General features: G+C 37.7%; 2 protein-coding genes across 2 annotated transcripts; both read left to right on the top strand.

Moving 5' to 3' along the window:
- Positions 1 to 673: 673 nt before the first annotated feature.
- Positions 674 to 5,966, top strand: LOC112516745. The gene is made up of 3 exons (XM_025123958.1): positions 674 to 874; positions 3,695 to 3,857; positions 4,123 to 5,966. Exons 1-3 carry the CDS (start codon positions 674 to 676, stop codon positions 5,964 to 5,966), a joined length of 2,208 nt encoding a protein of 735 aa, XP_024979726.1.
- Positions 5,967 to 7,916: 1,950 nt separating this feature from the next.
- On the top strand, positions 7,917 to 9,391 carry LOC112516746 (pentatricopeptide repeat-containing protein At3g09040, mitochondrial-like). Its single transcript, XM_025123959.1, has 2 exons — positions 7,917 to 8,757; positions 9,327 to 9,391. The coding sequence occupies exons 1-2, from the start codon at positions 7,917 to 7,919 to the stop codon at positions 9,389 to 9,391; spliced, it is 906 nt and encodes a 301-aa protein (XP_024979727.1).
- Positions 9,392 to 12,391: the final 3,000 nt, after the last annotated feature.

A 12,391-nucleotide genomic window follows, 5' to 3' on the forward strand; every position in this document is an offset into this window, starting at 1 on the left:
CACAGGTAACAGAGCAAGAACAAGTAAAAACAATGACACAAAGCATGCTAGGACGCTCTGATCCAGTAAGTTTTGCTGTCAAAACAGCAAACACAAGCTTACGAAATCCAGGGGGGATCGAAGAGACGATGGTATCATTTGCTCTCACTGCCAGAAGCTAGGACATAGCATTTAAACATGCTTCAGACTGAACGGATATCCGGAATGGTGGGGTAATGGGCAACAAGGACGTGGCAAGAGAGGAATGGCAAGAGCAAATGCGGCTCAAGCACCTGGCGTTGGAGCTGGACTTGTAGATGAAGACAAATCTGGATTAGAGAATCTGAGTAGTGAGGACTGGGCAACTTTAAAGTCTTTATGGAATTCCCACAAATCGGCCTCAAGCACACATTTGTCCAGTAAGAAAAAATTGCAATGGATATTTGACACGGGAGCTTCACACTACATGAGTGGTGTTGTTGAGTCCTTTACTAAATTACAAGACATTCCTCCATGGCCTGTGCGGATGCCGGTGAACAAGTCACAGCTACAAAGGAAGGAACTGCCTCTTTGGGAAAATTACTTCTCAAAGATGTTCTATTTGTGCCAAAACTTACCTGCTCAATTGGCTCATGATAAGAGATATATTGAAATTCACTGATTGTATGTGTGTTGTACAGGACCGCACTTCGAGATGCTGATTGGACCGGGTGAAGAACACAAGGGACTATATGTCGCAAAGGATGATCTTCCTATCCGTGTGCACAAAATGGATGGAGTTGGGAATGCAGAATTATGGCACAGAAGGTTAGGACATCCCTCTATGCGAGTTGTAGAAGAGATTTCTCAAACCAATGGAAGTATTGAAGTTGGAAAAGGACATGAATATTGTGACGTTTGTTTTCGAGAAAAACAAACTTGGGTTCCATTTGTTCTTAGTCAAGATAAAGCAAACAATATTTTTGATTTAGTATATTGTGATTTTCGGGTGCCTACAGAGAACCAACTTTTTGTGGTGCTACATACTTTTTAACTTTCATAGATGATTGTTCTAGTGCTGTTTGTATTTACTTGTTAAAAGGAAAAAATGAAGTTCCCCAAATTCTTAAGAATTCTTTGGACTTAACTGAAAGACAATTCAATAAACAAGTGAAATTTATCCGTAGTGATGATGGCACAAAACGAACTTGTTTAAAAATGAGTACTTTAAGGAGCGTGTATTTTATATCAAATATCTATGGTTGGAACATTGCAACAAAATGGGTGGGCTGAATGGAATTGCGTTTTCAAGCCAATTTACCCATTTCAATTCTGGGGGGAATGCATTCTTACTCCTATGCCAATATTGGGTGGGAAGACACCTTACGAGCTCTTATTTGGTCATGCATCACTTTTTTTAGAGTCTTTGGGTTATCCTAATGGAAAGAAAGGTTGGAACTTGTATAACTTGGAAATGAAGAAAAAGATACGTTTGTTGGTCGAAGTAGAAAATGTGCTTTTTTGGGTTATCCTAATGGAAAGAAAGGTTGGAACTTGTATAACTTGGAAATGGGAGTTCTTTTTGAATCTCGTGATGTTGTGTTTGTTGAAACCGAATTCCCGTTTGTGAGTATCAATGCTAATCCGGATAACGCAACAAATCCTTTTTCTTCTGATGAATCAAGTAGTGTCGAGGAAACCATGCATCCTGTATTTCATTCCCAAGATAAGGGAGGAGAAACAGTAACATCCGATCCACCGATTGATTTTAGGATATCTTGCTTAAATTTAGGATTTTTCTTGGAACCAAAGCTTCCCTTTCTCTTTGCATCATTGCAATGTTAAAGATGAATTTCTCCTATAATCTCTATGCTTTTATACAAAGTATGTTATACTTATGCTAGCTGGTCACCAAGGAAGTCTAGAAATGGAGACACAACATGTGTCAAAAATCCACACAAGGAGGGGCAAAAAGGAACAAGAAATATTTTTTGATTTCATCAACTATTTTGCAAAATCATAAGTTACTCATAATAAAAGAATAAAAATTACCTGTGAATGTGAAATTTTACAAACTTGATATGCGTAAATGTGATTACTTAAAGCTTGATTTTCTAAATCAAGTAAAGAGGGAAAGTAACTAAAAACATACCACTATTTGCAAGTAAATGTACTTTATAAATGAGTGAACTGATTTAGTTATCGTTGATAAAAAGAGACTCTAAATAGTGAAGACTACAATAGAAACAGATATATTAGTTGATCTCAAAGATCTCTGAAAAATCTGAGCAAAGATTTAATAAACCCTTAACATTTTYAAGAACTATAATATATTTTAAARTTAAYTAATAGWYTTATTATTAATTATTTTTGAATTAATTCATAAYTTTACTATTAAACATATAGTATATTTTAATAAATTTAACACAAACTCTTTTTCATATTGGTCACCCTAAAAGAACTTTGTTTATTTTATGGTTGTTTGTTTACCTCTTAATAATTCCATTAAGAAGTCGTCTTTGAATCGTGAAAAAGTGAATCTTATTTGACAAATAAAGTATATCTCTTGATGATTCTAAAACCCAAATAATTTTGTATCTTGGACCTCTCTTAACATTAAGTACCCTAATTTCATTGTAAACAATTATATAGGTTTAGCTAGGGCGTTTATAACACGACCTAAATAGGCCTCACTCAATTCTTCGTGTTACTTTTTCATTAACGTCTTGATACCATTCAACGAAACTAAGGGGATGTTTGGGACTACTTATTTAAAACAACCTATGCTTTTTTATAAAAGTGCTTATTAACTTATGTTGTAGCAAATCGGAGTTAAATAAAACAAGGTTAAAATTGTAAATTATTAATAAACAGTTTTTCATAAGTCAGGAAGGATTAACTTATCAAAAATAACTTATTACCGATTTGACACCGATACAATCATTTTTTTTATCCAAACACCATAAAATAACTTATCAATAATGTTAGATTGAAATAACTTTAAAAAATAGCAATCCAAAACACCCCTACTATATGTATGCTATCTCACATTATAACACCAAACTACAACATTATAAAGCATTGATGACTTGACCTGTTTGAGGATATTAACTCAATGACAACTTATTCTTACAAAAGAATTGTTCTATGGTTCTAGAGAAGAGCAACTCACCATGTTAACATTGCAAGTCTTGTGGGAAGAATTTCTTAAATGAAGCCTATTTTTGCCTTTGTTGTTATTTCATTGTAAACTAATTTGTTTATGAGCTTAAATATCAAATATCTTTTGACTTTATGTTACCCGAAGTCTCTTGATCATTGTTTATTTGTTCGGTATGATTTTGTTTATGAGCTTAAATTTCAGATTTATGCATTTCTAATTGCCACTTCAGTTGTGATGACTTTTTTAGTTCTTTGCTTAGTTCAGATGATCAATTACTCCATTTTCTTCCACATTGATTCTAGTAGTTAGGACTTGGGTTATGTAGGTTAAGCTTAACCGATACCATCAATTTTATAATCCTTCTTATTGAATCTGACTTTTGGTGATAGATGCAGGTATTTATAGCCATGTATACGTTTTTTATGTTGTGTTCTAAATTCTACATTGAAGTACTTGTTGTGGCCATTGGATAAACAGATTGCAAGAGGGAACAATATTTGAGGTCGTTTTTCTAGTTTAGCTGTTAATATACAACATATGTTCGTGACCATTATTTGAGGACATAAATTCTAGCACACTGTGATTCCCAATATTCCAATACCGACAATATCACGTGGGGAACAAGCTACAACCGGCAATGAGGAATGGGAGGGACACGTGGCAGCAAATCCTTCCATACAGCCCATCAGGAGAGGTAACCGAATCAGGAGGCCCAATAGAAAATACGTGGATGGAGGTACTACATAGTGCAGTGGGGTGCAAGGAATAAGGCAGCGATTGGAAAAAGACCTCTCTCTCTCCTTCTAGAATTCTCTGTTATCTTCTTCTTCTGTATTTCAAGCTTACCACTACAATTGTCCTTTATTTTCCCTAAAAGCATACTGTGATGTTTTATCCAGATAGCTTCATCAATTAATAAAGTATTTGCAACCCGATTTGTCTTAGTGTTTATTTCACTCGTCATTACATTGGTGCTTTCATTCCATACCTCTCTATGGCAGAGGCTACAAGATTCAAGGAGATACAAGCAGATTTCAAGAAAATGATTGACCTAATGGAGAAACGCCATGAAGAATACACCACTCAAAGATCAGAGCATACAGCTAAAATCGCTCGTTTGGAAGCTGCTCTCGCAAACTCTAGCGGGCGTGAAGGACAGCTCATTCACCCACCATTTCAGGTCCGTAATGTCAAGTTGGATTTTCCGCGTTTTGACAGGACAGAGGTAATGCAGTGGTTGTTTAAGGCGGAGCAATTCTTTGATTATTATGGCACACCAGATGCTCAAGGTATTACAATAGCCGCCGTTCACCTTGACAAAGGTGTGGTGCCATGGTTTCAAATACATACTCGTGGTAAACCTTTCATTACATGGGCTTCCTTTCGTTCGGCCTTGGAATTGGAATTTGGTCCTTCACCGTTTGATTGCCCTCGTGCAAATCTCTTCAAGCTCACACAATCCACCACTGTTGCTGATTTCTACATGGAGTTTACAACATTAGCTAATCAGATTCAAGGACTTAGTGCCGAGGCCTTGCTTGATTGCTTCATTAGTGGGCACCGTAACGACATTCGTCGGGATGTGGTCGCCCAAAGCCCACAATCCTTGGCGAAAGCGGTATCTCTGGCTAAACTCTTTGAGGAAAAATATGTTTCCATCCCGGTAAGTAAACCTTACACCCCTGCTTCCTTTCCTCGCTCAACTACTCCTCTCGCCACCACAAAATCACCCTTACCGCCGTTATTACCGACCCCTTCAAAACCCATAACCGCTACCTCTAAACAACCTTCGATCAAACGTATTTCACCAGCTGAAATGCAGATCCGCCGTGAAAAGGGCCTGTGCTATACCTGCGACGAAAAATTCTCCCTCGGGCATAAATGCCCAAATCGCCAAATGCTCTTACTGATGGGAGATGATGAGGACATTCACTTTATTACCACTACTCATTCATCTGACCCTCCTTTTATAGAAGAGCCCCCTGTTTCCTTTCCTCCACCGGACCATCATTTATCGTTTAACGCTATTCGGGGATATCAAAGCAAAGGTACCTTACGTTTTACCGGGTATATCAATGGAATGGAACTTCAAATTCTCCTTGATAGTGGGAGCTCTGATAATTTCTTCCAACCTCGATTAGCTCATTGTCTAAAATTGCCAATTCAACCTTCTCCTAATTTCAAAGTCATGGTGGGCAATGGCAATAATCTCACAGCTGAGGGCTTTGTCGACAATCTGCATGTTGTCATTCAAGGGCATCGTTTACATGTACCGGTTTATCTTCTGCCTATTACAGGTGCAGAATTGGTTCGTGGTGCCTCGTGGTTAGCAACTTTAGGACCCCGTATCGCTGACTTCAATGCCTTGTCAATGAAATTTTATCACGATAACTCTTTCGTTACCCTCTATGGTAACAATGTTTCCCTTCCTCAACCTGCCCAGTACCACCACATTCAAAGAATGCACACCACTGGAGCCCTAGCCGAGTCTTATCAAATATTGTTCTTCTGTTTCGTTAGCGATCCTATGGTGCACAAATCTGATGATTCCGAATTCAACGCTGAATTGCAAACTCTTTTGACGGAGTTTCAGGATGTGTTTGCCACACCATCCGGGTTGCCACCAACAAGGTCCCATGATCATGCTATACCCCTTTTGGATGGTAGTAACCCAATTAAAGTTCGTCCATACAGATATGCCCACAGCCAAAAAAATCAAATTGAGGTAATGGTACATGAGATGTTACAACAGGGCATTATTCAACCCAGTTCCAGTCCTTTTTCTTCCCCAGTTCTTTTGCTCTTCTTTGCATCCATGACCATTAGTTCCATTGTTCATTTATGATATACCATTTTTATGACCTATGATGAACTATATATAAATGTTTTGATTGATGTATGTTATGTTGCAAAGTGATATATGGTTTATATTTTTTTGTAATTTATATTTGCAAGTTAATTTGTTAGTTTAGAATATTTATCAAGTGGTCATATTTCATTAAACATTAAGTCATAAAAGAGGGTTAAAATGGTTATTTTATGTCATATAGACATCCCATTCAAAACATTTACCCGTCATTATTATGCACTAAATCATACATAGCCTCTTTATCATTCTGACCACTTAATCGTTTTGCACCAAATTATTTGGCATCTACTACAACCTCAAATCCAAATAAAACACAGGGTTTTGACTTCCGGGATTTGAAAAAATGCAACAAATTGGCTTCCATTCAAAGAAAAATGCAACCAAGGTTTTGACTGGCTTCGATTCGAAGAAAAACCCCCACCAAGGGGCTTGATTTGGCTTCTGGAATAGCAATGGTTTGGTGTTCTATTTCTTGTATCCAGAAAACCCTAATCCAGAATTGAGATCTCAGATTCGTCTTGTTGCTTCACAGCATACTACTCCTTATTCGATCAAACCTGAAGGTTACGAGTTTTGTTTACGGGTTGCTTGATCTAAAGTATTTAACTTTATCATGATTAGAATGTTAAAAATATAGTTACATAAATTTATAGGGTATTCATTTTATGGATGCTTCTTCTGATTTTATATGTTTTGTATCACAAACTTTTTGGATGAATTTGTACAAATTTATTGTTCATTTCTTGATGTCTTGAGGGACTTTGTTTGGAATTATTGACAATTTTTTTTTTTGATATTGCTTATGTTTGGACTTGTGTTTCATGGTGGAGGGTGATTGAGTTTGAATTTTGGAGCTTTCTGTTCTGCTGCTGTAGTTCTGTTTGAAATTTAAGCTTTCTGTTATTCTTATTCATCTGCATCTACTGTTGTGTTTGGACTTTGGAATATCATTTATACACTTCGTTTGTATATTTGTTTGCTGATTATATACCATTGAAGCTTGTTAAAATTCAACTTATGTGGTTATGTTATATTATGATTATATTGCACTAACTGTGGTATCAAGCAAGTAAAGGTGATTTTCAGCATGTTGAAACGAAGGTCATAGTCACTTTGAAAATCCAAAATATTAACGTGTCACTTGTCTTTCTRGGAATGCCTAATACATGTTATGRTATACATGTTTTAAACCACACCTCACTGAATAACATTAAACACCATTCCTCACACACATAAGTGTGTATATAGATGTATAGTGGGGTGGGTGGGTGGCTTAATCATGTATCCCTAAAAGGTTGAGAACCATGAGGTCCAATCTCAACCATTTAATGGTTTTGATCAAAGGCTATGAAACAAAGTGATAAKTTTGTAATAAATACGAAAACTCTAACCAATTTTAATTCTAAATGAAAGTTTAACCTATAAATGGTAAAAAAAGGGTTTGACCTAATTTCGATAAGGGAAGTAGATAGTTCCTTATATTCTATATAAATAATAAATCTTTACTTTTCAAACTAAAATAAAACACCACATTTTTTAATATAAAATACTTAAATCACATATAAAAATTTAAAAACGAGAATTTTATTCCTTTATTTTGACTCCAATATCGTCATATTCTTTTGTGAAATTTTTAACTGCAATTTTCAAATGGAACATTATAAGTGATTAACATGTGCTTGGTTCACAATGTAAAACAACAGTACATTGTTTCACATAAGCAGCACCTCAGTTTAACTTTAACCCATATTGTTTTCGTGCCTTTTGTAGCTCTAGTATTAAACGAAGCAAAAACACATGGTAGTACCTTAACGAGTGATATGTGGCAAAAGAGCATACATCAAACCAACCAAATGAACTTTTTGYAGCCGTGGTGTGCGAAATTTGCAGCAAGTAACCCATGAGCTTCGAATCCGACAACCCATTATGATTCATGGGCAACAAGCATACTCTCGTCTTCTGACGGTGTGTTTGCAATACTGCAAACAAGTTCAATCCCATAGGTTGTTTGATGAATCGCCTCAAACAGTCGTACAAGCCTCCAGAGCCGTTAACCTCATTCATGCTCAAAGTTTGCTACTTGGATTTGATTCAAAAGGAAAACTTGGCAATGCCATTGTTGATTTGCATGCGAAATGCGGCAACATGGACTTTGCTCAAAAAGCTTTCAAGCAGTTGGAACAAAAAGATACACGGGCTTGGAACTCAATTTTATCGATGCACTCAAGGTATGGAATGTTAGAAGATGTTAAACACATATTCGGCGCTATGCAAATTTATGGGGTGTATCCAAATCAATTCACCTATGCCGTTGTTTTATCGGTTTGTGCTAGATTGACTGACATTGTGTTGGGTAAAGTGGTGCATTGTCATGTTATCAAAACAGGGTTCATATGTAATTCATTTTGTGAAGGATCACTTATTGACATGTATRCAAAATGTGCCCTTGTTGATGATGCACGAGAGATATTTGATGGGTCTGTATGCTCTGATACAGTTTCTTGKACGRCGATGATTGCCGGGTATGTTCAAGTTGGTTTTCTTGAAAAGGCTCTAAGATTATTTAAGGATATGTTGCCACTGGGCCATATACCAGACCAAGTAGCATTTGTAACTATCATAAGCGCATGCCTGGAATCGGGACATCTTGACGATGCACGCCATTTGTTCAACCAAATGCCCAATCCAAATGTTGTTGCATGGAATGTCATGATCTCAGGGCATGCTCGTGAAGGTTCTCACAATGTAGCTATTGATTATTTCCAAGGTATGACTAGATCTGGGGTTAAACCCACAAGATCCACTCTAGGAAGTGTTTTGAGTGCTATTGCTATTACATTTGATCTAGATTGTGGTTCTCAAGTTCATTCTCAAGCAATCAAACAAGGGTTATGTTCCAATGTTTATGTGGGAAGTTCCTTAATCAATATGTATGCAAAGTGTCAAGAAATGGATTCTGCAAGGAGTGTCTTTGATGCTTTAGATGAGAAAAATATTGTTTTGTGGAACACAATGCTCGGGGGTTATGCGCAAAATAAAAATGTTGACGAGGTGATTCATCTATTTATAAACATGAGATGTTCTGGCTTCCAACCTGATGAATTTACTTATACCAGTGTTTTGAGCGCATGTGCTTTTTTGAGAAGTGTCTAAATAGGGAAACATTTGCATTCACTTGCTATCAAAAACAAGTTTGATGCGAATTTATTTGTGGGAAATGCATTGGTAGATATGTATGCAAAAGCCAGCTGTCTATATGATGCCAGAAAACAGTTTGACATGATAGAAAATCGAGATAATGTTTCTTGGAATGTAATGATAGTTGGGTTTGTGCAGGAAGAAGAAGAAGAGGATGCCTTCAGCATGTTTCAGAGAATGAGATCAGATGGGATTGCACCTGATGAGGTGTGCTTTGCCAGTATACTCAGTGCTTGTGCAAATATCCCTAAACCCTAAACCCTAAACCCTAAAACCCTAAAACCCTAAAACCCTAAACCCTAAACCCAAAACCCTAAACCCTTTATCTACTCTGCAAGGATGGATCTGAAGTTGAAGGTCAGAGATGTTGTCATTGATGGTTTATGGTCATGGCCTATGGAGATATGGAACAAGTATGGGGAAATTCTTCAATTATATTTGCCTAATCTTATTGAGGGAACCAGAGATAAAGTTTGGTGGAAAAACAAGAAGGGTGTTCCTTCTGAGTTTAGTATTGCTACTGTTTGGAAGGATATCAGAGCTGAGGAGAGTCCGGTGAATTGGGCCAGTTTGGTTTGGTTCTCTCATGGGGTTCCTAGGCATGCTTTTATTTTATGGCTTGCGATTAGGAACAGATTAAGAACAAAAGACAGAATTGGGTCGTGGTCCTTGGACATAGACCCTCAATGTGTAATGTGCAAAGATGGGTTGGAGTCGCATAATCATATTTTTATCACTTGTCAGTATGTAAAAGAGATTTGGAATATTCTGGCGGAATTTGGGGGTATTGGTGATCTTCAGAGAATATCAAAGACAAATAATATGAGCTGGGATGATTTTGTGATGCAAATATGCTCTAATTCTTTCAATAATTCGATTTGGAGCATTTTTTAGAGACTCATTGTTGCTGCTATGGTTTACTTTATTTGGCAAGAGCGTAATCTCAGATTACATCATGGAAAGGAGAGGTCTGCTACTATATTGACCAAGCAGATCATCTCGACTGTAAAATTAAGATTGCTGGGTATGAAGGTTAAAAACAATTCTCAAACGAGAAGGGCTGCTTCCATGTGGAACCTTAAGATGGGGGATGATGGGTTTATTGCTACTTCCACTTATGTCTGATATGATGTACATTCTCTGGAGCCTGGTGGTTTTTTGGTTTGGAGTGCTTCTCAGATGGTTTAGGGTTCAGGTGATGTTGACTAGTATGATTTCTATTGGTGATGGTTATTGTTCTTGCCTTACTCTCCCTCTCTGGCCCATGAGCGTTTCCCTTCCTGTGATGGAAAAGTTCGTTATGAGGAAGCTTTCTTTTGAGAGTATTGTTAGAGTGGGAATCTTTAAATCTTATGAGATCCTTTGGGGTGGGTTCTATTCGGGGGGTGCTTTGGGATACACTTGGGATACACATGGGTACTATTGGGGGGGGGGGAAGGGTCCAATTAATTTCTTGCAGGTACATTTTAATTTCTGCTCTTGGGATTCTTGGGTTGGGTTTCTGGGCTGATGTTACAAGGGAGTGCAGGGTAGAGGAGATAGGTAAATCCTTGAACTTGTTTGGGAGACATAAGGAGGTTATTCTGGAGGATTGGTTGATCCATTGGGATTTCTCTATTTTGGTGCACAGGGGATGTTTAGTGTGTAGGGACTGGCAATGTTTATATAAGTGGAAAATAGAGGTTGCTTGGAGGGTCTGGTGGATACATATATACAATTTTTATAGGGGGGGGGGGGTGAGTTTTTTGAGTTGCTTGGTGTCACCAATTCTAAAAGGAAATGGTTTTTTGGTTTTCTTTTAGAGTTGGATTCTTTCTGGGGGTATTGGGAAAGTATTAGTTCTTTTTTTGATATGAGAGGAAGGTGGGTGGTTTTGAGTATCTCCTTCACTTATAATCCTAGTCTTATGACTTTTCTTGACTACAGTTGGAATCCTTGTTTGGTTCCCTGTATTTCTGGTGATAAAAGGGGTCTTATTGGTTGTAACTTATCTTATGCTTCAGGTTGGGTTACAAATTACAGATACTTACACAATCGGAATTGGTCTTGTTGGGGTACGGGGGTGGTATATGGGATGAAGTAATAAGGGGACGGAGGGTAGAGGAGATAGGTTATACCTTGAATTTGAAATGGAGAGATAAGGCGGTTCTTTTGGAGGTTTGGAGGATTATTTGGAGTCATTACTTAAAGGTGTACAGGGTTGACTATATGATTTTGTGCATATTCTGGGTGAAGGGGGCGGGTATATACTGGTTCCTTGGTGTCCCCAAGTCTAGAAGAGAATGCCTTTTTGATTTTCTTTTAGATTTGGTTTCGTTTCTTGGGATTTGGAGGTGTTGGTGTTCTTTTTTTGAGCCTAAGGATTGGTTGGTTGTTTGTATCTTTCATGTGGATGTGGTAGTCATCTGCCCTGTTATGATTGCTGGACACATCAAGGTTTCTCAATTTTGGTATTCAATCGGGCGGCAAAAGGGTGGTCTGTGTCAAAATAAGTGTGATCATATGATGCAGCCACCATCTATCCTATGCTGCATCATCAAGGATTATCTCTTCACTGTTACCAGATTCAATTTAAAAATAAAGACTTTATTGTTGAAAGATGAAGCTTGGTGTCCAATTTTTTGGATGCCAAATAACAGCTATAGGTCGCCTTAGTGGATTCTTGGCCTCTCCTTATCTGCGCTTGTTTCATCTCTGGTGATAAAAAGGTGTTGGCTTTGTAGTAATGGGAATCGAGGTAGGGGATTTCCAAATCGGGATCCTTGCTGGAGCTGCTGGCTGCTTGGGAAAGGGGGATTTTTGGTTGATTTGGAGAAGATTGTTGTGCTAGACAAGATGAAACTTATTGGCTCCATTATCTTTAATATTGGAGGATTGCTTGAAATATCTACAATCGGTGGTTTTCTTAGGTGGAATCAAATGCTCAAAGACACCGATTTGGGGAAGCTTGTTAGGGCTTTGCTCGATGATGGTAACCCTAATGATGCTTATAGTCGAATTCGAAGATGGGATGGCTTGTGTAACTGTGCTCGATTTTTGGAATGGTTTTCGATTCGGAGATTTTCGGGTAAGCTGCGGACATCGATTGCTGGTTGCGTCTTGTTCTGGCTTCGGATTGATGAGTTCGTGAAGGAGAGGATAATGGACATATTTGGTATTGGATTAGAGGAGTATGGTTCTGGGCTTGGACAAAGGGCTCATGT

Source organism: Cynara cardunculus (assembly GCF_001531365.2).
Source record: "Cynara cardunculus var. scolymus isolate 2C chromosome LG 8, CcrdV1, whole genome shotgun sequence".
NCBI lineage: Eukaryota > Viridiplantae > Streptophyta > Magnoliopsida > Asterales > Asteraceae > Cynara > Cynara cardunculus.

What these genes read in the sequence shown, in the direction of transcription:
- LOC112516745 (XM_025123958.1), top strand. Translation starts at nt 674, where the DNA reads ATGCTGATTGGACCGGGTGAAGAACACAAGGGACTATATGTCGCAAAG. An exon ending in AAGGACATGAATATTGTGAC is followed by an intron (nt 875 to 3,694) that starts GTTTGTTTTCGA and finishes CATAAATTCTAG; the next exon opens with CACACTGTGATTCCCAATAT. An exon ending in TAGAAAATACGTGGATGGAG is followed by an intron (nt 3,858 to 4,122) that starts GTACTACATAGT and finishes TCTCTATGGCAG; the next exon opens with AGGCTACAAGATTCAAGGAG.